This window comes from Opisthorchis viverrini, assembly GCF_000715545.1.
Source record: "Opisthorchis viverrini unplaced genomic scaffold opera_v5_18, whole genome shotgun sequence".
In the NCBI taxonomy this organism is placed as follows: Eukaryota; Metazoa; Platyhelminthes; class Trematoda; order Opisthorchiida; family Opisthorchiidae; genus Opisthorchis; species Opisthorchis viverrini.
The window spans coordinates 915,247-938,928 of NW_008751674.1; the positions used below are offsets into that span (position 1 = coordinate 915,247).

Consider the following 23,682-nt stretch of genomic DNA (forward strand, 5'->3'; position numbering starts at 1 on the left):
ATTTCAACCAAGAGGCTAACAAGTGGTCCAAACGGGAAGCTATTGCGTGACATTAACAGGTGGGTTACTTTGGTAAGGCATCTGAAAACGGCGTTGTAACCGAAGATGTGGTAAAATGTTACGCTGGGTAGATAGACGCGCCCGAACCTTGGCCCTGAATCACCAAAAGAGCACACAAACTCTGGATTGGCCAAAGTTGAACTGTTTTCGGTACGACCTTTGGTGTATAATGATTAAATCTCTTTAGTTCATCGCTTTCTTCTCTAAGGGGTGGAATAAGCATAGTATTGTAGCGTTTAGGAACTCCCCCGAAACAAAAGGTGTAAATAGGTTGCTTGCCGTGTGTTGTACATGGCTAGGGTGATACTGGCTAGGGTAACACCAAAGTATCTCTTAAATTCCAATTGACCTAAATCCTGATTGGCTTATTTTGCATAGAAGTTTTTATTGCTTTCTCTGGAAGAACCAATCATTTGAGGGTATGTTTGTTTCAGTATCTTTCTGGAAGCTATTCGAACAGTTTGGTACATGTGTTCACCGATACAGTTTCTTTTCGCTGCTCGAGGATCCCGAGTCTCATTGCTAAAATGCACGTTTGTTATTTGCGCCGAAAGCGCTCGTTTTCTAATAAAGCCCCTAATCAGTAGTGCTCCGCTTGTTTTGTTACCCTACTGATCCTCTGTTTTTCATGATGATTCTGTTAAGTCTTGTGAGACTAAAGCACTATCGATCGTGTGGCTTTGTGTCCCGAAAGTCAGCGAAGAAGCCAACTGAGGGTCTTGACGTGAAACGGATCTTAACTACTACTATGCAATAATTCAGCAACCAGATACCATTCACCTTCTTGCTCTGCCAGCAAAAAAACAACCCCACTCGCTCCCTGTTTGTAGTAGGTTCATGAGTAATAAACATTTGTCTGTCAGGGCTAAAAGACCGGACTGTCTTTTTCAGAGCGTTCCTTTTTGGGGGACACACACCGTTTTCGGTCCAAACTGTTTCACGCTTACTTGGAAGTATCCTTTCTTCAGGGACGCTTTCTTAAAGGCATCGTCGTTATTCCATTAGGCCAGCATTTGTTGCAATAACCATCATGTCTGTCGTTGTCGGTTATTTTGCACAAATTGATCTCTCATTCAGAATTCCACTATTCCATCTTTCGTTGTTATTCGGCATTCATCCTTCAAACCTTCATTCCTAAGCTTTGCACTGGGATTTCCCAACGAACAGGAAAGGCTGTAGTGCAGCTGGTCATACCCAGTGTTTGGTCTTGTCCATAACATGATAGATGGATGAGGTCGGTAACCGCGTGAATGATCCAGTGGCTCGTACAGGTGAACAGTCATGGCAGTAAACGTAACTATACAACCTGATATGACACGTCAGTTTTGGTCAGCCCAGGTGTACAGAACTAGTGAAAGGAAGAAGGCCTTTGCTTCGGAGTTATCTGTTAGAAAATGCCAACTGACCAGTTACAGACTATTGGACAGGGAAGCAAAACCCTCATATGCATCTTGTTTACAAAAACTGAACATGCACCTTCACTTTGAACGCGTCTTCCTAAACTTTCCTGGATATTCATTGACTGTTGCCCAAATTTAAGCAAATGCTCCACAGCGACTGCACAAGTTCCGCAATAGATCTTCCTTTTCAAGAGACGCAAAGCGAATTTACAAGACAACATACTACTCAGATGCCTTCCCTATCAGTAGTATCACCGTTACACTAGTATCGCGTACCTTTTGTTGTATACGGCTGTCTTACCTCAGTCAACCGATGCCAATATAAGCAGAACAAGCCTACTATCAACCTGATATACACATGCTTACAAATGTGAGCTTAGGGGTTCTGTCCAATTGAAGCTAGCCAAGCGGAATGATAGCAAACAACTCTCCTTGGTCTGTCATATCCCTGAATCTCAGTGGACGTGTGCATCGGGCTACAGTACGGGCTGTTTTGTTTGTATGGCTGTGATACTTGGCCTGTTTGAGCAGCGAACCTAAGAAGTCTTCAGGTGCTCGACAACTGTTGTCTCAGAACCATAGCTCGTGTGGGTTGGTGTCCGCGAAACCGGAACGTGGCAGGTAAAAACCGAGTTTTCGTTTGTGTAACGGGGATTTCCATTTGGAAATGTGTCCAGCACCAGAAGCTGTGTTGGTTACGCCATGTATTGCGTATGTTGAATCATCGTCTGCCGAAGAGAGTACTATTATCCGTGCCCAAATCAGAGTGGCGGAAGAGGAGAGATGGGCAAACCCTGATCTGGAAGAGGGGTATGAAAGAGATTACAAAACGTCTGGGTGTTTTCGGTGCTTCTGGTCTTCCAGGATGGAGACCGTCTGGTTGGAGTCGCCGCAGGATATGTCTGCTAATCGATGTCAATGGCGTTCTTGTTGTCAGTTTCTATTCAGATTGCTTGAATAAGTGTCTGGAGGTGTGGAGACCCCAGAATGATTCTGATAGACTAGCACTAAGTCCCTTCCCTGTCTAATTTTACCCTTTTGATTCACAATAACACTTTCAAAATAAATTGTGTTTGTACAGGAACGANTATATATATAGAAGCCCCTTCGAGCCTATTGCCCCGAATAAAGGCTTCCTTAGAGCGACCAATGCACTTCGATCCTGAAAATGCTGTTGTTAGATCGACAGACATGATTGCAGACCCTCCTGATTAACCGGAGGAATTCGGTAATCTCAACAAGGCCTACCGTTTCATCGAAATCCGAGTTTCGTTTGCTACTGCCTATTGAGTTTGACAGCTCAACATTCTGGAAGTTGTGTCCACTACAGAAGGCTATAAAACCCTCCACAGGGTGTGAGATTGGTTCAGTCTAGTCTTGTCAGTGCTAAGAACACGTGGAAACCTCATGAGCTTAGCCGATTGGTGAAGGCTTAATTGATCTAGTTCCTCGAAGGTAAAGTAAGGGTTTTGGCTTCAGCCGGAAAAAACCCTCATGGTATAGTGCTTAGCTGACCTCAGGCCGTTAGCGATTATCAATGCAAGGATTGTGGCATCTTCGAAAATTAGCAAAGGTTCAAAAGTTTCCATTTTTGGCTAATAAAAATCATCTGTCACGATAATAAAAATAAATTTTTCGGCCCCGGAATGTCACGTAAGTTTACTTTCTCCTTAAAAGTTTGCTGCGGGAAAATTTTGTGTATTCGTGTTCAATCATTAACTGATGAAATTGAGCTATTCAAAATGAACACAGATCATGCTATGTGCATGAAAGAATCCAAACATGAGTACAAGAATTCACAAGTTTGTTAACATGGGCTTGTCAAGAGAACCACTCTGCCATGGGCATTGTTCTTTCAGAGATGTTTAATCTGCAGTTGATCAGTCCTACTGTTCAAAGGAAGTCAAAACAGTACTAAAGTGACACCAAAAGCTGCAGAATTCCTGCTTCACCTAATCACAGGACCAGGAAACTACGTGAGATTTGAGGTTTTCGTGTTTCAAGGCCGAGCGGCTTAGCCTTAACTACGGATAATCATACGATATAATGCTCTTCATATTACATGCATGCACACCATATCATACAATACTGAAAAAATGAAAACTTGACCTAAAGTTGATCCATTCTTTTCATAAGGCTAGGGTTTTGGACGACTTGTCTGAATAGGGACCTACCACTCCTACCAGGTCGCACCTGCCTTCTATGTGAGTATGTACCCAAACTACACTAAATTGTTCTACAAAACGTCCTTACTGAGAGTGTATTCTGGGAGGCAGGTCTGTTTCACTCAGTAACCAACCAGTCAATCGGCTTCCTCGAAAGGCTCTTTTCGCACAACCACGTGAAGGGTGGAAGGGGGCCACAGGCGGTCAAATAATGACTTGGCAGCGAATTATAAAAACCATCACCAGCCGTCACTGCCGTCTTCCTGGATGGGGACCCCGAGACGGGCCATATCAATTGCTGGGGGCGCTCGTGCATCCAAACTATTGTCTTCAATGCATAGCTCCCTTCCCAACTAACCCACTTAACAATCCACCTACAGTGCTGTATTTACGCACCAATTTATCAACTCCCACCTCCAATGCGCAGCTACCTACCCCATCTCCCCTAATCATCGGTGAACGAAACTGTAGCAGCTACAATCACTGTACGACGAGTACGCGGTTTTTACAGCTGACAATGATGATGACGATGATGATGACGATGATGGTCATGATCATGATCATGATGATGACGAGTAACCAAGCTCGGGTTATTGTTTTTGTTCTATATGCTCGCTATATTCCTATCCCAGAAAACCTTCCAAGCCTGACTAAATTAATGAGACGTCCAGTTATTTTACATTTAAGAGTTGCGCAAAAGCCTGGAAAGGGGAATAAGGCAGCTTGTGCGTACTATCAGAAGCAAAACTCACCGAAACCCATGGCATCGTTTCCGACGATACTGAGTTCCGGTCCCGCAGGATCTTGAGCATGTGGTCCAGGCTTCATATTCATCATAAACTGTAGAAATCAATGGGGGCTGTTGTATCTCCTTACAGTCCCCCCGTATGCATTCCTAAAAGGAAACACAAGGATAAGGGGCAGCTCGGGTACTGAGCTAGTGTCATCATTATCATCTGAAAACGGCACCGGCGGTCAACAGACCGCGTAAAGTCAAGTTGCTTAGCATGGCTGTCTGACAGGTTTGATTGAGTGTGGGCGAACTGAAACGTCTTACTCGGTCAAGTCACTTCGCAGACAATTGAAGTGAATTCGCAGATAGAATGACAGAGCATCCAATCAATCAGTTGGAATCAGACGGGGTCTTAGGCATGATTGCTATTCAGCCTACCATGATTTCATACTGGTCTACCGGCATGCACCCTAGCTCATTTCCTTTCTCCTAATTTTTGTACTCATAAAAGTCACTGGGACCCGAACCAAACCGATGGTCAAATTATACATGTGACCTGAAGTCAACCGATATATCTAACCCCTTTTTCCGATGGTTCGAAAGGCATAGATCGATAAATTACTTGGTGGAAATGACATTCTAATGACGAGAATTGTCTTGTGTGATCAACTACAAACGCGATTCTCAATCTATTTGAATAGAGATTCTATCTTACAAGTGAGAAGCACCAGCAATGTGAATGTCACTAGGCCCTGTGAATCTTCTGGGTGAGAGTTTAGGGATTTTGGTCAAAATTAACCCCTTTCCGCATCAAAGGAATTGTTGACAGCCTCGTTCTTTCAGAATGCCCTGTAAAATGCATATATTGATTAGTCGCCCAAGTTCCATATATTTGGAGGTTAAATCCAACATAAGTGCGACCATTACCTGTTATTTCCTCAGTCACGAATTAGATCTAGTCTGTGGGGGAACATGATCACATATGACCATGTACTTCATACCTTTGAACGTTAAAACAAACATACATCAAAGGGTAGTGATGTAAACCTTATGACTTTGTTCGAACTTAAGGTCATTGGGGTTCTTCGATGAATGCGAGATTTCCTGAAGGCAGGCCACTGGTACACACATTGCCGCGCTGTCCACTGGTGGTCAGTTATCTGCGTTCCACCAATTTTGTAAACGCGCGGCAATGTCCCACGTTGGCCAATTACATGGGAGATTTCTTCATTCGTTCTTCATTCGTTCATTCGTGCCCTTATTGGTAGGCGTCTTGCAAAGCCCATTCGTGCGGTGTCCGCGACCAATCATCTCCGTAATCGATAATCACGGAAAAATTTCACGCACTTACCGGTAAGAACCAATCTACCGACCTTCAAAGCATGACTCACCTTTCCGTCACCACAAGTCGTACCGTCCAACATTCCATGGTTCAGGATCTTCGAGCATTTCCCAATCGGCTCCGGCATGAAGCACCATAACTCACGACAGGGATGCTCTCCGAACTGTTGGGTGAGAGAATAACAGGTAAAACTTTTCTTCCTTGTTTTACTTCCTTTGTTAATTGAAAACCAGGGTATAGCACGAAAAATCAATACTAGATGATTTCGAGTGAAGTGATCTCGTTTGTCTTGAAACTACATACGTAAACTCTGCCTGACTGATGAGTCCTAAAAGTGGACTTTTGCGGATTTCGAGCAGTTAATCCATACTACTTATTCCCAACCTGAATTTGTAAAATGCGAGGAAGTCTTTTCAGCAATAACTTTAGTTCGAAATGGATCCTAATAATTGGAACAAAATGGCGTGCACAATCTGCTGGGTCTTGCAGTGATCAGGTTGAGTGTACAAAAGACTGTATTCACCAACTTTCGTAACTCTAAAAATAATTATGCTAAAGTAGACGGTAATTTATATCTATGTTCGTTTACTTCTTAGATTACCTATTATTCCTGACGGTATGTATCGAACTAAGGGCAAAAATCGATGAAACGCTAATCAGTCGATATATTGAAAAATATTCATCAGCCGAGGCAGTTTTTATTGGCACAAAACCACTGGCATCAGGGCTAACCGCAAGGAAAAATCAAATATTCTGTCTGGAATTTTTTCCACTTTCCGGTAGTGCTGTTCGTCCGAGCCAATTCTCTTAATCTTTTTACGCCTAACCACTTTGAACGGGGTCCAGTACGTGACTGTCTTACTGTATGAACGGACCAGGACTTACTTTGGAACAGTGTCGGCTTGCATTGGAACCTGTAGAAACACGACATTGTTCATCTAGTGACCACTGCCATCCGGGGAATCCATCGATTGCAAACTGATCGCGTCCGATTGGAAAATCTTCCAGGCATTCCAGCCTATTCAAGCTGAAATTAGATGCAATGATAGATTTTAAACGAAGGAGCTTAAGAAGGAACAAAAACACAAAAAGACCGAGTTTTGCCGTCCTGAGCCGATATCAGAAGGCTTACTTTAGTAAACTGGGAAGGCTACGCCTGCACTTGATGGGCTGTGAACAGTTTCGAGCGTACAAAATGACGCGATCTAACTGCGCATAAAACGACTTCTCTATCCTATCTGAGGTATTCCCATAAGATAATTCCCCTAGCAACAACAGTGTAGATAAATTTGAATCAATTTGAATACTTCGTTCCCTACGGATGAGAATCAAAAGAGAGAACATTAGGGGGTGAGATGTCTCCTGCACGGACGTTTTAATTGGGGCATAGGTGACTTCAGGAAGCATAAACACAGCCCAGTTTTTCGTCACCAGAATAAAGTAAACATCTCTGTGTTGTTCCCGGATAAGAATAACAAAGGATTCGTTTCACTCTAGGAAAATGCTCTATTTTAGTGCGAAAAACATGGGTTATTTTAGGTTACAAACAGCACTGTGCACCGCCTCCTGCATACTTATCGGAGGTTCAGAAATTTTTGACCTGGTTGGCCCCCTGTCTGGCTGGCTCAGCGACAATGTGCTCGCATTACTGACTAGAGCAGAGCATAGATAATCGGATAGTCGAAACCCGTATTCGCTTTCGGTGATGCACTCATCTGATTGGTGGGTGGGTGGTTTCACAAACCTGCGTCATTATTGGCTGACAGCATCGACATTTTGCGCAGCTCCAATCTCAGCTTAGTTTCCGTGTGACCTTGTAAACGCACAGCCTTTGTCGATGAGGGAAAACCGATCAATTCAACCAGGCTCGACAACGGATGTGGTAACAATTGTCAACACCGACACAGGTCCACCTGCCATCTTGAATGACTGACGTTATGGGCACTACCAATGACCCAGCACGCAAAACTGACAACTTTTTTCTGGTGAAACTTGGCTTGGCCTGGTAGACAGTATCGCTTCTAACAATCACACGGCATCATGCGCTGGAAGTTACTTAGATGATGTACACCTCAAATATAATGAGGCCGAATTTAATGCACCACAATGCAGTGACCACTGATTCCGTATTAGGATGTTCCTTGACCAACTCACCTCGCTCCTCAATTCTTATTCCTTATGATATAAGCTGACAGCTACTCTATAAGCATATTAGTACTAATATAGCTGTAAGTGATTAGTGACCACCCTCAGTTTCCGATCCAAAGAATGTAGATGTTTTGAGATATCTAAATCACCTAAAACTTCACCCGGTTAAAAAAAACTGCGATGCTCCTCTCTACACGAACGATAACTCTCAGTAGAAGAAACAGTTTGGTAACACCCGGTGTTTTACCAGCAGGATAGGTGCTTTCCGAGTCGCTTCTTATACCTTCCCACGCCTTTCTGTGGGGCTTCGAGGAATGATGAAGCATATATGTTAAACTTGGTGTGAATGCCATGAAATGGTGTGTAGTGCAGTACCTGTAACTTATTGTGGCGACGTTCAGTCTGAATAGGTCCTACGTATCATCCTGGTTTTAATTGTTAGCCAGTTCGGATGAAATCGGGACCAAGAAGCTTGGTGTATTCCTTTAAACTTAGCAGTATTAAGTAGTTAGCATCAAGTTGCCCGTGAAATGACCCGTTTTGAGGGTGTTCACCATCAGGAGTCGGATATTTCTAACACCTGTGTATGAACCCACACTACAGATTCACTCATAGCTGAGTATTTTGAACCAGATCGGTAAAACATAAGTACATATCTGTAATGTACTACTCAGCTGGGTTCCAGGTGAGTCTCTCAAAAGAACCAAATTAGTTTGCAGATGAGTGTACATTCGATAAGTACACATCGTTTTCATTTTGGGGTTTCTGGATTCCTTTACAAAATCCTGTCAAACGGCAAACGATTTGGTGATTTCAAACAGGTCAGTTTTTGAAGTCCCGGCAAGGTCAAAGGGTATTCAGAATAGTTTTATTAGTAAGCCACTAAACTCGTACTTGGAAGAACTTAGACGAGAAAACCCCCCACTGATATAGAAAGTCACAAGTTCTCTTCTCATTTGACACCATTTTAAGTGTTATCACATCGAAGTCCTGCCTCCACGAAACTGATGAAACAGATGTTGGGCTCTGGAGCCAGTAAAGAATATTTTCTTTTGAAGGGTGATTCACATTTTACCAGCAGGTTTTTTAATCTCAAATTTGAATATCCAATCAAAACATGGATAGTCTTATTCATTTTACGAATTTCAAGGAACTTTGATGCCAGTCATCAATTTATTGAATCTATACGAGCTCTTCTAATAGGACTTGTCAGGTTATGCTTGCAATGGCATGTTTCATATGGACAGTGGTGCGACTTGTTATAATATAGCTTCCGTTTTTTCACCAATTCTAACTGAACCATATGGACCAGCATTAGCAGAATGTGACGTAGGATGTTCTCTTTGACAGCCAAAGATATGAGGTGAATGTTCGACAGGAAGTTGAACCTTCCTTGCTTACCTTCGGATTTTCTTCAACTTGCGACGAGTGCAAACACTCCAATGATGGTTGTGACTGGCCGACAGAATGAGTGGCGCCATAATGTTTCCCGTGCGGCCAGACTGATCACACGAGTTCCCATCGCCATCATGTTCAATTCCAAGGCTGTTGGGCAATGTAGGGGAGAACAGACTGGTTAGTTCATCGTTGTGACGATCACCTAACCGAAAGTTCCCCTGCTTGTTACCTAAAGAATGTCTCGGTGGTACCGCCAATTAAAGGTGGTTTCCTTACTAAATTAACGCTGTATAGGTCTAAAGAAATTTTAACTTTGCCTAGCCTCCGTTTTTCAACCCGATTATAGTAACCAACTCATCTGAACGGATACTAGGCGACCATCTGCCTCATACTGGGGCGCCTATTATGGAAAACACCCGTGATTATTTAATGGAGATTTCAACCTGTTAGTGAAGCCGATCTGCCCAGAAAACGTGAGAAGCACTGTACGGCTTCTTCATCTTGTTGGGAGTCATCAGCAGTGCCCATCTCAAGAAACTCAGAGAATTTCGAATCCACGACCGTCTCGCCCGTGGTTGAACAGTGGCCAAGAGTGGCTCACCAGCAGTGTGGTTAGAAAACCTCCAATGAGAAAAAGATTGCCTCGTGAAAAAATGTTTTTTAGTCGGCAATGGAGGTTGATTTGTATTTGTTGATTCCCCCTGTGAATCAACAGTGAACAGCGGTAACTTTCCTTGTTTTCTGGCTACTCATGAGTAACGCGACTTGCGCCGTTTGTTTCGTTGCTGCTCGTTTTTTACCCGCGTTTCGTCCCTACGGAAGGTCTGCTTATTCTGCAGTAACCGATGTCGATATTTTATTGCCCGTCCGCCATTGCTTGCAAGTTCGTATCGGTTCTACCCATTTTCGAGCGTCCTTTCCGACTGGAAAGCGGACCGACCGGGCATCGAACCCCGAGTTCCCTGGCGGTAGGCGAACGTGCCATCTACTACACCAGTATGACACCCGGAGCGGTCTATTATTTTGTACTACCCATGTACTGCACCTGCCAAACGGCCTCTGGCGAGATTTGTTTTAAACGGACGAAACCGCGTAATCTGACTTGTCACGTGACACGAGCTGCGGCGTCGCGCCGCCAACCAAAAGACAGCCCCTCGCATCCCAAACATACTGATTTCTGCACCGTTATCTCTCTACGGCCAACTCACACTGTCAGGCTGCCCGTACGTGCGTTTGTAAATCGTTTAGTGCTTACTTTTTGTTGTTTTTAGAAATCCCTGCTGCGTCAGTGACCATTTTCTGCTCCTGCTGATTGCGTCATCATTGATTGTACGTTTGCTTAATTCATGATGATTACTAATCCGTTTGTCTGTAGAACCAGTTCCTGTCAGTCCTCAATACATCATCTGCTCCCCACGTCTGTCTGCTCCTATTGACGACTGGCTACGAATTGCGTATAATCTAATGACGCAATCGTCCTGTGAGATCCATAACAGCCCGGATCGTACAGTACCAATAGACTGGAGGTAAAAATCTATGCGCTCAGTGCATCAGCTTCTTCGAGTGGACAGGATTCCAGGATACACATTAACACAAGTTACATTTGGACAGGAAGAAATGTGTTGCCTAGGATTTTCACTTTTGCTTTATCCTGAATCTATCTATCTGCATACCACAGACGTTTCTTAATATCAAAAGTTTGCATAGAAAAAATAATAGTCCGCCTAGGACAGCCTGTCAAGTTCAACATGATTCAAGGATCGAATTGGATCAGTTTTTCAAAGTTGACGATCTCTGACATTGGAGTGTCGGTCCTAAGATTATGTATTGGGCTTACTCAGGTCGATGAGAGTATGTTCATCTCCAGTTATGGGCATAATGTTGAACCCAGACAGTTCGTTCTTCGATTGTATGTATCAGGAAGGTAACCTCAGAACACCCGGAACCTACTGCTCCACCAAAAACTCAACAGGAAATTCGTGCATAATACGTTGCTGATACATTTCTCACTTTGCTGCACATTTTGTGAGCCCACTGAAGCACGACCAATTGTGATCAGCGTTGACGCCCTTCACAGATGCACGATGGATGTTAATGGGTGTTCACTAACGCCTATCAGACAGCCTGGATCAATGTCAGAAAGTCCCCTTTAAATAGCATGGTGTAACCTTTGCTCTCACAATCGCTTGTTCGGAATATAGCGGCTGTGCTCCCTTCTGTGAGCCTTCTTCCCCGGCACTAGGCACTTGAGCGGGTTAGCAGCAGATACCACAGGTTGGCGAATCAGCAGATATGACAGTATGCTTTCACAGAAGTGATCACCACGTAGTACAATACGCCATAAGTAGATTATAGTACTTGGATCAGACGGCATATGTCTATGTCTGCACAACATAGGCTGCTCAGTCATGCTCACGTGACAGTTGGCTATGCCTCTGCACGAAGGTGAAAGGTTCCTTTTTGAACTCGTACGTGAGTCAAAACTACTGGAAAACGAAACCAGCTGGGGTCTTTTGTACGTCGTATGTATCACCTACATATCGCGTGATACACAGTGCATGAGGAGCGAAGGCATCCAACCAGGTTTGTTTTCTTTCTTACTGATTGTGCGGGGCGACTGCTTACAGTCTGGGAGCAGCATAATCTCAGGTTCAACATGTCTATGACTTGTCAGCCGGCTGAAGTTCACAAAGTATGGGGCAATGAACTCCTGACCTAAAGAGGGAGATGCTGGAACAGTATACATCACTAATTAAACAAACTGTCAACTGACACGTTTTTGGAGGTGCACATTTTTAGTTCAAGACTGACACACCACTGCAGAGAAGAAAAGACACCTAGGCACAACTTCGAAAGAACTAAGGGGCCAATATTCTGGGTGCTTTAAAATCCTACGAAATGTGACAACCCAACCAGTCGTCAATAGGCATACAAGGAAACAACGACTGCAGATTGTTGACCAACTCATCCATGTGACCAGTTTAGCACGGCTGAAAATTACCTGTGCATTATTTCATGAGCGATTGGATAGGCGGAGAAAAAACCACTATCTTCTGCCAGCGTGCACGAGTATTGCATGTGACACATGTGTCCAAGAGGAGAAATGCCTGAAACACAAACAAACAGAACCAATGAGATAACCATCGATGTGGGGAGGGGGCGGCAAATACTACTCAGTTGTCTTCCTTCACAAGGGCACGAAAATCCATGTGTTCATATTTAGAGAAATGATGTTCCTTTCGGAAGCAAGGCTTTTAATATCTGTGACAAATGACACAAAAAGGAGCCTAGCTCGGTCTTTTAGACTAGCCCATTCAGTTGAAAGATAGCACAAAACATAGGTTCAACTTGGACTCCGTTGGATCTCCAGTTAAAATGGGTTCATTTTTTGGAAGATGGATATCTCCACCAGGTGTACAGAGGTACGATCAACACACAAAACGAGTGAATCTTCCGTCTGAGGAATTGGCACACAGTGAGTTAGTCAACACTTGATGCGGACCCCGTGATGGAGGGATGATTAGGTTTCTATCTTAGTGAATATACGCTCATTTGCAAACGAGTTTGGTTTTTCGAGAGACTCACCTGTAACCCTGGAACATCACAAACGAGAGATTTAGCTGGGTTCCAGGTGAGTCTCTCGAAAAACCAAGTTAATTTGCAAATGAATGTACATTCGCTNNNNATGAGTGTATATTCGCTAATTTCGTGCAATTTGGTTTCAAGTAGAACATAAAGTTGACGGAAACCCGGGGACTGTGCCTACCTGATGAGCCCCAAAAAGGGCGAAACTGGTCGTGGGCTGTCGACGGATTTTCAGCAACCTTATGAGTAGTACGTTACAAAGCGTTCTGTCTTGTCTAAGATGAGGTAACACACTGCTAATCAGCTTTTCGTGGCTGAATGGTCAAGTGCTGTAAACAGTAGCTGTAAAAACTAGGTCATGAGTCCGAACTCCACTGGAGACCAATGATTCATTAAAAAAGTTCATAAAAACCTTGATCCTGCCAAGACGACGTTGTATCACATCCGAAAACTCATGTGAGTCCATCGATTGCTTCATTGTGCTCTGCGTCCACTGGTATAAACTAGGCGAACCAGTTCACTGTTGCAACCGATGATGACAAGACACTGCATGAATGGTGTTCTCGTACAAGCCTTCTCCCCAGAAATTCTGGCAGTTCACTTTTGAGAGCTTAGTCCCGTAGCTAATGACAAATATAAACCGGTGTTTAATATTGCCAGCTGATTGTTGGATAATTGACGTAACTTACCCGGTTCCTGGTATACTTGCGAATCTAGTAACAATATTAACAAAGTTTGGCCGGATAAGAGTGGACACATTCAGTTAAAAAAACATCATGCTGTTTTGACCGATCTGGTGATTTACTTTGGTATGAGTAAGAATGTTTCACTAGCAAAGAGACTTGAGAATTCGTAGGAACTAACTGAATTTTCCTTCAGTGAGTTCATCAAGGCCCCGTTTGTCAGAAATAATGATACTGTCTGAGAAAGGTTGAACTTTCCTTTTACTTTCTCTCTTACTTACTTACTTACTTACTCACTTACTTACTTACTTACTTACTTACTTACTTACTTACTTACTTACTTACTTACTTACTTACTTACTTACTTACTTACTTACTTACTTACTTACTTACTTACTTACTTACTTACTTACTTACTTACTTACTTACTTACTTACTTACTTACTTACTTACTTACTTACTTACTTACTTACTTACTTACTTACTTACTTACTTACTTACTTACTTACTTACTTACTTACTTACTTACTTACTTACTTACTTACTTACTTACTTACTTACTTACTTACTTACTTACTTACTTACCTTTTACTCACGGTGTTTTCTGTTTGACAGACTGCTGTAAGATGTAGGCCGAAGGACTCGGGCTTCTGTGAACACTAAATCTAGCCACCTGACTACTGGTTGTGGGATTTTTGGAAACTGATTATTACCTTGGACAGTTTTTCTCCTATTGTGGTGAGATTGTCTTGGTACTCTATGGAGGTGCGGCTCTGCGGTCAGGAATCGCTCCTACTGAAGCCTATCAGCGGTGCAAGCAATTGGCCGGTTTCTAACTTGGAATATTTAACCTTGTTGCCAGTGCTCCACCAGCGCGACGCATCTGAATAACTATGGATGGACGAGTGAGCGTTCGCTTCGAGTGGTGAACCAGTGAACTGAACAGCATGAACTGGTCGTAAAGCGTGGACCAATTTAGACAAAGAGCCTACCCAATCAATTAGATACACAGGAGGTTCATTTCCGTCCGTCATTCGAGGAACCAGTCAAATTTAGCCCGCTTAACGTAAATTGTGTGACTGCAACACAAATGAAACTCATTTTCAAGTGCAAATCATCATCATCATCATCATCGACCGCATGACTGCCATACAACCATGATTTGTCTAAAAGCCTTGTAAACAAAAGAGTAAAGGTGGACGGGGAGTGGACTTTGTGCTAGCTTACCACAATCATTCCGACGTGCCTATACCTCCAGACAATCACTCAGGCGATCTGGGTAGAAACTGACAACAAGAACTACACTGGCCTCGGTTGGCAGCCATATCTTGTAGTTTCCAACCAGGCACAGTGAGGATCACGCGGTCCTCATCCTGGAAGGTGGGTAGCACCGACAGCACCCAAGCGTTTCGTGATCTCCTTCATACTCCTCTGCCAGGTCAAGGGTTGGCCACATCTCTGTTCACACCACTCTGAGTTGGGCATGGAAAACAGCACTCTCTTCGGCAAACGATGGTTCGGCATACGTAACACATGTCCCAACCAACGCAGCTTCTGGTGCTGGACACATTCTTCAATGGAAGTACCCGTTACACAACCGAAAACACGCTTTCTAACTGCCTCGTTACGGATTCGCCGACACCAACCCACACGAGCTATGGTTCTGAGACAACGATTGTCGAACACCTGAAGACGTCTCAGTTCCGCTGCTCGAATTGGCCAAGTTTCACAGCCACACAACAAAACAGCCCGTACTGTAGCTTGATGCACACGTCCCTTGAGATCCAGGGATAAACCACTCTGACGCCATAGGTGTCCCAACTTAGCTAATCAATGACTAACTACCCATATCCACTTGGCACAGTATCGCAGATCGCACTTGCAAAGTTGTATGGTTGAGTTTGGTGAATGGTTGCAAGGGTAAACTGTCTTCGGACTATTCAGCGACAGCTGGGCATCGAAGATCTTCTCACTGCCTACACTAGTTGACGACATCGTGTAAGATGCGATTATGCCGAAGGCGTAGTTTTATCGAAGAATTTGACCTTAGGTAGAGACTGTGTAATCACCTGTGGATTGAATTTCAGCCAGTCGGTCAGTCAACGGCCGAATAGAAAAGAATAAGAAGAAAAATGAGTTGACGAACATGTTCCCGGCTTTATTGATCATTTACATTCCCCCGCGAACAACAAAAACAGCGCCTGAGGATTAACTAGACAGAATATACTCACAAATTGTAGGTGTAAAACCCAGAGCAGATGACAGCTTACCGGCGGCCTGAACAATGTTTCTGGACAGTAGAAGAGCGTGGTCATAATTGTATTTGACGTAATGGTTAACCAGAGCCCACTTGCAGAAGCGGTGAACCGATCGAATCAGTGAAGGTCCCCACAGTAGTGCACTGGACTAAAAATTGTGGAGGTTGTGATACCAAAAACATCAGCAACATGAGAACAAAACATCAAATAAAAACGTAACTCCCGAGTGTTCTATGTGTAAACAAACTTAAGTGGCTTGCGTCACCGATAGTAACCACTTGCACCATATCCAGGCAACTCAGGTAGCTGAGATAAAGCATATCTACCTAAAATAACAGGAAATCACGTCAGTCTCAGCCCAAAACTTACAGACTCCCCCTTTAAATTCAGAAAGATCTTAGGTCGTTCATTCTGCCATACTACACACTTCCTTAGAATTTTGAATTCACAATGTTTGGACGGGACATTGTAAGCAGGCTTGTCACGTGATTTGTTATCGATTCATTTAGACCGTCTGGATAATACTGTGATGAACACAGACGGTTATACGCACTGGTGCTGGGACATCTACACCTGCACTGCACATGAGAGTGTTTTGGTAAACATTAGGTGAGTTTCAGCGAGGACTGTGAATTGAATGTCATTAAATGTTTTCAATATTTCTCTCTAGTTGTCAGCTGCTATTCAATACACGAAACTGGAGAAATGGATTGTAGACGCTTTGTCACCAGCCGAGTTGAAATCACCACTGAGCGACAGATCAGTATTACGTCACTGTTTGGCGGTGCATCGGCGTGAAGGCCCTGAGCAATGTTGTGCCTGTGTGCGCGTCACTGACCAGGGGGCAAGTGTCAACCTTGCTGGTTAGTTAGTTCACCCGTTTTCCGACAGTTTGTGACTCGCATTCGGTTACCTTTGTACTGTCCGTTTTGCGGTTACCAACTGTGATGGCTCATCCGCCTGTGGCATCGATAGTTCTAGTTTAGGTATGTGGTTAGATCGACGATCTTTTTGCTCGTGGTGGTATGTAGATTGGGTTTGTGACGAGACCTAGTGCTTTTCGTGTGCTTCTACAGGCCAAATATTTTACTTTTCTAGACTAAATATGTGTTTTCCTCGGTATTTGTTTATGAAAACCAGGTACATTGGGTCAAGTTTCTGCGCCATCTTCTGACCGTAGAATTTGAGATCAACACACGGACTCAGTGAGTCCAGGGCGGACACTTCACACAAACGGGAGAATGTGGGAACAGGGGACACAATTACTCAGTTCCTAAGATCAGACACAATCCACTAAGTGAGACTGAGTGTCTTGTTTGGTAACGGCCGAAAAATTCCGTTGCCAACGCTAACACACCTCAGCGTTGAAATGGACCAAAGGACTGCCCAAACAGCTGAAACACAGCGTCAGACAGAGGAATCACCGGAGAGGATAAGCAGTGCAACTAACGGGAGAGAGATCCCGAGTAGTCATCAAAGTATTCAAACCCAAAGGTAATCCGGAATTCGGTCAATCAGAACACTGCATCCACCATCCAAACCACTAAGGTCATTCTGATCAACCAATGGTGCATAAACAAAGCACAGCGCCGATCAATAATCAGAGAAGCACCGCTACCCAAACCTCAGTAATGATGAAACATCTGAAATAAAACTGCTCAACTCGGATCACAACAAACCGATCTAATTCCGTGTTTGTCACGAGTTTCTTTGCAACTCAGCTGTCTGTAGCGCTTTGCGAAATGGTTTTCCTGATTACCTCAATTCCACTGAAAAGAAAAAATTGCATTTTAGCCGTTAACCGAAAAGAGTTCACCACAAATCGGGCCCATAGTTTGTTGAAAAGTAATTTCCAGTATCTAGCGCAAAGACGCAAAAATTCAAAAGTAAGTGCCACAAAACTCAATCTCCTCTTGTCACGTGCCTTGTACAAGCTCCCACTGTAGTGTCACTAATGTTGTGTCGTCGAAAACCTGAAATTAGCGATGATATTTCCATTCATGCTGTTTAGGTTTCTAACTGGAGTACCAGCTCAGTCTCGGTATAATGAAGGTTTGTGATTTTGTGTGCTTACTGCGCTAGTCTAGTGTGGTAGGCCTGAGTAAGGCGGAAAAGACACCTGCGCCTGATGATTTGCAGTGTGTGAACCAGTACTTGATCCTGTTTGTATATCTCATCCTCGTGACGATCACTGGAAATGTTGCGTAGCTCAGTATTTGACTTTGCTCAGCAGCATCTTATTGGCTGTCAACTATCGCCCCTTTCGTGAGCGAAGAAGACACTCCAAACTTGTAATCACCAGCAGAACCTGAATGCCCCTGTGGACGCGTCGTGCGCTTTTCATTTATCTGTTCCGTTGATGTGAAGGGTGTCTTGATTTGGCTCAATGAATGATGCTAAATGTTGAAAAATCTAATCCGAATGCAGTGGGATTAAAATCCAACTTTTTGGGCTTAATACACGCCTTTGTTTTGGAACAGTTAAAAATTGTCATCGTTAGTCTCCTGTGGGTCTCCCGAAAAACTGTGATGGTCAGGCTGAAATGTTTGGTCAACTACTGAATGAATTGAGCCTTAGGTGTGCAGAGTTGGACAATGATCTGTTTACTGTTTCCAGATGGATCATCAGGTGGGTCAGAGGCCCCAACAAAACAACCCATTGATCCACGCCCCTAACGGCTTTGACTGTGTTCCGGCTTTATCTGTCTCATAAAAGCGCAGAGCTAGCTAAACCTCAGTCCTTAAACTTCACCGTTTTTTTTACCGTATTGTGTAGGTCAGCAAAACACGCGTACAACTACACAAGTATCCATAACCCGCAAACTGGGTTGATGATCGGTGCGAAAAAGGAATGAAGGAACACCAGTTTATCACACAAGTGTGTAGATTCGGTGATATATCCTTTCCAGCCTTCCAACAGTACAAACCAGCTGATTTTTTATGCGTTCACAATGGGATGTGTCGTGTATTCTGTGTGAACAAATGACATTGCTGCTAAGCCTTAACCGAGGTATGGAGATACCCAGTCAACATAAAAAAATACGTGATTTTTGACAAAAATCATTACGCTCAAATGAGACCATTAGGAGTCACCTACGATCCCCTCAAGCCGATTCCGCTTTGACAACAATGAGCCAACTCAAGCATCAATTTTCGTACCAATCATGGCGTGTCTGGGGCTAATATGTAGCTGAGAAGTGGCTCTTACCAACTAACAGCTGATCAACCGAGTCATTCGCCCCCACACACACGGAATCAGTCACATCGTGTGCAAACCAGACACCATATTGTCTCAGCGGGTCTTCTCCCCCGAGAGCAGTACTCAATACAGTACGCGTCAAGAGACAATTGACAACTACTCACACCACATTCACACGTGACACGCCTTGGATATGCATCGATCAACTGGAATACTGTGTTAAGTAAGGAGCTCATATAACACAAAAATTCTTTTCTATTTAGTGCCCAGAATATTCCTCATATCCAGGGAGAGTCATCCAAATCCACATAACTAATTGATGGGGCTGATGAAGGAGCAGGAAGTGGTCGTATTCACGTGATTCGCAGTAGCACAAATTACTTTGTGAAGAGATTGTGAATTCGCACATGGTTTTTACGTCTGTCTCGAGCAGCCAGAGGTAGATTGTTTGTCTGTCAACCTTGTGTAGATTTGGCAAGGGTGGGTGGAGAGTTTTCAGAAGAACTATTCACCATCTTAAGTTGTTGTAACCGGAAAATCTAATGCAACGATTTTGCATGAAAGCTACTCAGAACATATTGATTTTAAATGAAAGTCTCAGTACAGCAAGAGGAAGTTGGTGTCTTCCTGCGTGAGGACGTCATTTGGAAAAAGATGACTGTATAGAAATCGCGGCTGAAAAGAACAATTTTGTGAGGTCTGCAGAGTACCAGCCGGTCTTTGGAAGGTAGACCTGACTTCCACGAGAAAGTTAGACCTTGGTACCTCAGTGTCTTGCAGCAAGTGGTGGCAGTTTGCTGGGAATGAAATAAGCCCCACTAGCCATGAAGGGCAGATGACAGAGTGACATCAACTGAACAGTTACAGACTAGTGGACAGGAGAGCAACACTCTCACATGCATCTTGTTTACAAAACTGAATATCCATTTCCTCCTTGAACGCGTCTTCCTGAACTTTATTGGCTATCCTCTGACTGTCATTCAAATGCAAGCAAATGCTACAAAGCGACTCCACAAATTCCGTAATAGACCTCATTTTTCAAGAGACGCGAAGCGGATTTACGAGAAAACATACTACTCGCATGCCCCATCAGTAGTATCCACCGTTCCACTAGTAGCTGGTGCTTGTTTATGTGATTATCATATTCAGAAAACAAGTGTGCCCGCGGTTGCTTTGTCTTTAAGCTGATGGAAAACTGCTCTACGTTTGTCGCTTCGTTCTGGTTCCTCTCACCTTCGTTCAGAGCAATGGTCTATGTTCAGTAATACTTTATAGGAAATCATATTCTTCTCTGGTTTCCAAGGGAAACACCGCCATTGCCTGAATCTATCTTAATGAAGGAAGTCCCAAAGTTTATTAACGTATGGCAGGTTTACAAACGGTATTTTTTCAGCTTATTTAGCTATGCTACCCTTTTCCTGAAGGAACCTTGTCCGATGGACAGACTAGACTATCTCTTGAACTCCAACAGGACTTGGGACCAAAGATTTCGTTCCTTTTTTGGAAACGCTCTGTCTCTTGCAGTGGCACCGTGATTCTTCAAAAGATTTAGAATTCACAGCCGAGTCGATTGATGCGCAACGATGAAACTGTACTAGAGTGTCCGTGGTTCATACATTTCCACGAATAACGAATAACATAACAAGAGACACCGTGGTAAGTTAAAGGCACTGACCTCCCGTTCACTGATCCACACTATTTCCCGCACGGAGATGCTTAGATTTGTGCCCAAAGAGTTGTGGTGAAGTAAGTCGTTGGTCTGAAAAATACGAAAACAAACGCTGTGAACGATAGATTTGAAAGGGAATATGTGTACTACCCATACGTAGCTTTGAATCTGAAGTCCCATTCTTTACTAGACCTCAGCACGTTCACTATGTGCGTGATGAATTAGGGCGTTCGAACAACAGCTTAAATTATAAACGGGAAAAGGAGGCTTGTTCACACTTTTAGATTAATCGCGGGGCTTTCGACCGATACTGACTAGTACATCCGGTCGATGATCAGGAACAATATATGCTTAGTGCGAGAAACGGCCACCGTCAATCGAATCCGTTTTGTATGCTTGAAGTTCCAAGCATGGCCTGACCTTCTGACCCGATTGTTGCTGAGTAGTCAACGAGGGGTTAATGAACAGGTCCTTTGTAATAATAATGGGTGTACGGAGGCTAGCCGTCCCTAATAACCGAACACCACATCATTTGGACGGATGTGTCACGCGCAGGACACGGGCCAAACGAAGGCATGCCCTGATTGGTCAGAATGCCAGCCAATCCGAGGCACGCACCTGTGACTCGGCGCTTCTCGTCCTCTCACGGAGATTCTGGCACGACCTGGTGGACACACTGTGACTGCCTCATAAATACAGCTGTAATAATTTTCCTTTGTTTCGATAAAGGGCTGTGTAAAGCTACCGTACCTTATGATATAGCATAGTGGGCGGAGCAGGAAGCCAAGGGACTGATACAGAGTTGCACTACCGTGCATCAAGTCACGACAAAGGGTCACTAATTAATCGGGTTATTTAAATTAGTCAATAACTGATCACGCAAGAATCCCATTCAAATCAATATCCAATGAGAAGGCGCACCAGTCCATTTCCATTGAAAATTTCCACACTTTTTCTCAATATCGATTATTCACAGATAGCTGAGGAGAAGAGAATTACCTAAAAAGAGTCAAGTGAAAGGTGAACGCTGATTGATGAATGAATGGCGTTATAGCTCGCCTAGTTGCGAGTTAGTCACATTGCTGATCAGTCGCTAATGGCCGAGAAGTGGTGAGTTTCGTGAAATGCAGAGTAGTGATGACACTCAATGGGGAAGAAACAACTGTACCGTGTTCCTCTGCTTTTCATCATAGATTGGTTTCAATTTAAGAACGAGACGTCCTCACGTTATCAGAAATTGGTTTGCCTGAATATTCCCGTAATTTCAATAAAAACGCAGAGTAACGTAAATCATCGTTATTGGGACCACGTTGCCACGTCAGCACAGCTACAAGTGGCTCCTAAATTTAAAAAATGTGAAAACACGGATAACTGAGTATCAGTGAAACCAAATCAAGGGGATTCTGTAAAGTGGGCCATAGAACCGCTGAGTGACCAGGTTGGTTGATATGAACAAGGCCATCTCAAGGCCCGTAAGGTTAGTTTTTGACGGCGCAGTACCGAATTTCCCAACCATATTGTGACCGCTCTCGCCGTAGTCAGAAAAGGCCGTTGGATCAACACTGCCAGCTTGCGCGGCACTTACTTGGACTGGTCACGTGACCTGAGTCAGTGTGGTACGACTGGACCTTTTTACCGTACCGAACAAGCGAGTGCGAGAGCGTGAGCGCGTGCGAGTGCGAAAGTACGACGATCTCAAGCTATTTACTGGAGGGACACTGTCGGTATCTCAAGGTATTCACTGGAGGGACACTGTCTAAACTTGGTCAAATACTGACGCACGCATCTGGCTTTGGTACGAGGCTCTGACGTGTGCACATTGCGCGGGCGTCGTCTGACCTTGATCAACGCTGACTCGCGCTGCTTGGGTTTGGTACAAGGCTGTGAAGCGCTGCACATTTAGAGGGGGCGTTGTCTATCTGGTCAACATCTAGGGGAGCCGAGAGTCTCACTAGATTTCGGGCATTCAGTGGTTGCTTTCACGAATGTGGCCTTCCTGACAGATTCAGATTGAGCAAAGCTTTGGTTGTAAGCAAAGTAATCAAAGCTACAGCAGGAAGCTGGCATTTTAAAGATCAATGTAATAGTTAATTGGCAATCCACCAACACATGTCCTCAATTAAACTAGCCTCTCTTCGAGGGTTGTAAAGGACGATCGGACTGGACATCCAGACATCGGCTTGGTTAGAAACACCTCTAGATAATCATTGGCTCTGAGCACTTCTAGCTACAAAGTAACAGTCACCGAAATCCAATCACAACCAGAAATTTACTAGCAATTATTTAGTGTGATATTTGGAATATATTTACCACGCCATCATCATCCATTCGCGGCTTTTGAGTTGTAAGGTGATCGGTTAACGTCGGACTGGGTTCAACTCACCATTTGCATTAATGTCTGAACGTAGAGTTGCGCTTGTTCAATTGTGTCAAATCGATTGCGAACAGAGGGATCCACGACAACCATGGTTTCGATCCACAAATGGGACTGAGCTGAAACGATAGGGGCCAAGTCTAAGTGGAATATCAACCCCCTCAGATGATGAATAGCTGGTTTTTAACGGATTAAAGCCTTTTTCCTGGATGCAATGACTCTAACCGGGAACAAGTTCATTTACACATCCCATGGTTTCTGCATCTGACGTAGGTCGCACATGAAAGTGGTGTCAATACAACCCGCGCAAACCAATGCATCCGTTTTTAGTGTGACCGGTTGTGACAGACTTCACACGTTGAGAATCTGGAGTTGTTTTTGGACGTGCTCTCTGATTCTATTTCTCGGTCGGTAGTTCTGCTAATACATCCGTAAATAGACTGCGACGTCCAAACAACAGACGGCCTTCTTGTAACGCCGGGAATAATTAGCTCGGCTGTCGCAACTGAGTGTGTTTAGCCAATTTGGTGAGCGGTTGTTTTTTGTTCGTTTGCCCACATAATTGGAGAAGAAGAATATGCTTCTATAATTTACATTGTTGTATTATATTTGTTATATTATATTATATTATATTATATTATATTATATTATATTATATTATATTATATT

At 43.8% G+C, this 23,682-nt stretch overlaps 1 protein-coding gene across 1 annotated transcript in view; it reads right to left on the reverse strand.

The window, feature by feature from the left end:
• Positions 1-23,682, reverse strand: part of T265_01650 (hypothetical protein) — a gene marked incomplete at both ends in the record, with an annotated part of 49,297 nt that overhangs the window by 22,896 nt on the left and 2,719 nt on the right. Inside the window, 8 exons of the mRNA XM_009165716.1 lie at positions 4,378-4,520; positions 5,750-5,863; positions 6,586-6,727; positions 9,250-9,393; positions 12,248-12,353; positions 15,785-15,920; positions 20,646-20,729; positions 23,023-23,132. Coding sequence (XP_009163980.1) covers positions 4,378-4,520; positions 5,750-5,863; positions 6,586-6,727; positions 9,250-9,393; positions 12,248-12,353; positions 15,785-15,920; positions 20,646-20,729; positions 23,023-23,132 — 979 coding nt within the window. The remainder of the gene's footprint in view (positions 1-4,377; positions 4,521-5,749; positions 5,864-6,585; positions 6,728-9,249; positions 9,394-12,247; positions 12,354-15,784; positions 15,921-20,645; positions 20,730-23,022; positions 23,133-23,682) is intronic.